Source organism: Besnoitia besnoiti (assembly GCF_002563875.1).
Source record: "Besnoitia besnoiti strain Bb-Ger1 chromosome Unknown contig00216, whole genome shotgun sequence".
Taxonomy (NCBI): domain Eukaryota; phylum Apicomplexa; class Conoidasida; order Eucoccidiorida; family Sarcocystidae; genus Besnoitia; species Besnoitia besnoiti.
In genome coordinates, this window is record NW_021704073.1 from 1 (window position 1) to 3496 (window position 3496).

At 37.3% G+C, this 3496-nt stretch overlaps 2 protein-coding genes across 2 annotated transcripts; both read right to left on the reverse strand.

Annotated features, from left to right (window-relative positions):
• Positions 1-583: 583 nt before the first annotated feature.
• On the reverse strand, positions 584-1130 carry BESB_042400 (putative apocytochrome b; the record flags this gene model as incomplete). Its single annotated transcript, XM_029362721.1, has 2 exons — positions 584-822; positions 1094-1130. The coding sequence occupies 2 exons, from the start codon at positions 1128-1130 to the stop codon at positions 584-586; spliced, it is 276 nt and encodes a 91-aa protein (XP_029214636.1).
• Positions 1131-2407: 1277 nt separating this feature from the next.
• Positions 2408-3268, reverse strand: BESB_042410 (cytochrome b; the record flags this gene model as incomplete). The annotated part of the gene is made up of 1 exon (XM_029362722.1): positions 2408-3268. One exon carries the CDS (start codon positions 3266-3268, stop codon positions 2408-2410), a length of 861 nt encoding a protein of 286 aa, XP_029214637.1.
• Between the last annotated feature and the right edge of the window lie 228 nt (positions 3269-3496).

Sequence of the window (3496 nt, forward strand, 5' to 3'; positions counted from 1 at the left end):
GTACCGTAACTATAACCATGGTGACATCCAATGTTCACGCTCAATCTTACCATACATAGTACTTTTATGATCCCAGGCTGGTTTAATAAGTCAAAGTTTAGCCGGGAAGTTAGCGTCTAAAATATATAACCGATAGTCTCAACTTAGATGCACAGATGGACATAATTAATCCTTGTACGGTTTTGTACCTACTTGACTCCTCAGTTTAAGCAGAACTGTAGTTTCTCGGGACTAAAGTCAGCATAATCAATAAAAAGGTTTGTTCAGCCACTGGTTCACCATCAACTACCTTGTTTCGACTTCGTACCGACTGTGTTATTGTAGCACATATCAATCCTTAAATAGGGATATTATTCCCAAACAACCGGATCGTGTTGGCTAGGTGAACTAATCACGTTTCATAAATACAATCAGTGAAAGCTCTTTTGATTTCCATGAACGGAGTTACATATTAGATTCTCTTCGCTCCCATGGTATTTAGTAAGTTAACATTGAAACGTATCCAGTGTAAAGTTTGAACGTAATCCAGCTTTACCTTCTATGTTGTTATGTTAACCAAATAAGTTTCATCGTTGTTGATATTTCATTGACATGTTGATAACATAAATACTAACAAACCACCGGTTTTGGATGGGATTACTTTTAACACCGCATAATATGCTAAAAAGTACCATTCAGGTACGATATGAAGCGGAGTTACAAACCGGTTCACTGGTATGGAGTTATCTGGGTGCGATAATTCAATCAAACCAAAAGCCGTTTGTAAGAAAATTAACCAATTAGATAATATGGTAGATAGGGAACAAACTGTCTCCAGACGTTCTTAACCCAGCTCACGTATTACATCTGACGGTGAACTAGCGTTCCTAACTGAATCTTGTTCAATAACAAGGGAGTAATGAGCCGACATGGAGGTGCTGATACAATCCGAGGATTAGAACTCCCAATATTATCTGACCTGTTATCCCCGGCGTACCTTACGACCGTTATATGATTTAGAGATAGAATGTAATGTGGATTAATATCCACATGGTTTCTACAAAGTGTAGATATAAAATAGTGAATGGTTCTGTAAAGATCTTGCATAACATACCTTTAGATTTGCTTAGCATTATAGAGCTTGTAGGCATGTAAGTAACTAAAGAACTATAGATACTTTGAGTGAAGAATACAAGGATAGCTCCAACAATAACATGGCTAAAATGTATACCAGTTAAGATGAAAAGTCCATTACCAAATGCATTATCATTAATATAAAGAGATAGTCCTAAGTATTCCGTACAGACTAACATTAAGAAGGCGACTACCAAAGTGAATGTCATGATATTCGTACAGCTTGTATACAAATGTTGGTTTTTCAAAATATACGCTGGATACCACTATACTTAATGCACTTAACATGATGGTCATGAAAAGCACAAGAGAACTTGGATCCGGTAAACAAAGACCTTCAAGATCTAAACCAGTAGTCCAACTCGTAGTAATACTCCCCAGAAAAAGGTAGTTTATATCAACCTAGGAATCCCATTTTAGTAAGTGTAACATGGAGTCTAGCTTCAGTTGTTATCTGATTGGTATTGCATGCCCTGAGTACGTAAGGAAAAGGAAAGGTTAACCGCTATTTAAACACAACAGTTACCGTAGCTGTAGATGAATGCTAAATCTAGAGTATCTCTCCTAAGACACTGCATAACATATGAATGCTCCTTCCGCCATTCGTTGACTGTGTTTACCACGGGGAATTAGAACAGAATACCAAGTTCTTTGCCTGGAGGTTTGTTACGTTCCGTACAGTTGTAGGTAAAAGGTATGTTAGAGACTTAGACTAGCGTTGGAGCACATTGTTTCATTCGATAGTCCACGCTCAATCTTACCATACATAGTACTTTTATGATCCCAGGCTGGTTTAATAAGTCAAAGTTTAGCCGGGAAGTTAGCGTCTAAAATATATAACCGATAGTCTCAACTTAGATGCACAGATGGACATAATTAATCCTTGTACGGTTTGTACCTACTTGACTCCTCAGTTTAAGCAGAACTGTAGTTTCTCGGGACTAAAGTCAGCATAATCAATAAAAAGGTTTGTTCAGCCACTGGTTCACCATCAACTACCTTGTTTCGACTTCGTACCGACTGTGTTATTGTAGCACATATCAATCCCTTAAATAGGGATATTATTCCCAAACAACCGGATCGTGTTGGCTAGGTGAACTAATCACGTTTCATAAATACAATCAGTGAAAGCTCTTTTGATTTCCATGAACGGAGTTACATATTAGATTCTCTTCGCTCCCATGGTATTTAGTAAGTTAACATTGAAACGTATCCAGTGTAAAGTTTGAACGTAATCCAGCTTTACCTTCTATGTTGTTATGTTAACCAAATAAGTTTCATCGTTGTTGATATTTCATTGACATGTTGATAACATAAATACTAACAAACCACCGGTTTTGGATGGGATTACTTTTAACACCGCATAATATGCTAAAAAGTACCATTCAGGTACGATATGAAGCGGAGTTACAAACCGGTTCACTGGTATGGAGTTATCTGGGTGCGATAATTCAATCAAACCAAAAGCCGTTTGTAAGAAAATTAAACCAATTAGATAGGATAGACATTTAGCATCGGTCATTAACATATGAGGATAGAAGGCTACTTTAAGTGCGGAATCAATACCTGCAGGGTTACTAGAACCATTTAAATGTAAATAGAAGATGTGTAATACAATTAGAATGCAACCTACAAAAGGTAATATAAAGTGCAATACAAAGAATCGTTTTAATGTTACATCAGATACATAGTATCCACCGAGTAACCAAGGTACTAAATATGGTATTGGAGAAAGGAGATTAGTAATGACTGTAGCACCCCAGAAACTCATCTGTCCCCATGGTAGTACATAACCGAGGAAAGCAGTGGCTATAGTAAGTAGATATAAAACTAAACCAGACATCCAAGCAGTAGTTAAATAACTATAGCTGGAGTTATACATACCTCGAGACATGTGTATTAAGATACACAAGAAGACGAAAGAAGCAGTTGTTGCATGCAACATCCTAAATTCCCATCCTGCTGCTACCTCTCTAACTAGATGTTGAACACTAGCAAATGCACAAGATGCTTCAGAAGTATATCGGAACGCTAAAGTGATACCTGTAATTATTTGGAGTACAAAGGTAATTGCAACTAAGAAACCAAAGTTATAAGATGAATTTAGATTGAGAGCACACCGATAAAAGACGAGGTGTGCCCGGAATAGACTCATGGAAATTTGGTGTGTTCTCGAAACCATGCTAGCACAATAGAACTTCGTTAAATAACTACATATTAAAATGAGCGCATGTAAACTAGTCTTAAACACACCGCTCGTCACGTAACAAATCTCAAAATCGTACTGTAGATTTTATATATGTACCGTAACTATAACCATGGTGACATCCAATGTTCACGCTCATGGATCAGTGTCCAGGACTACCTGGCGCTTAATAACGAT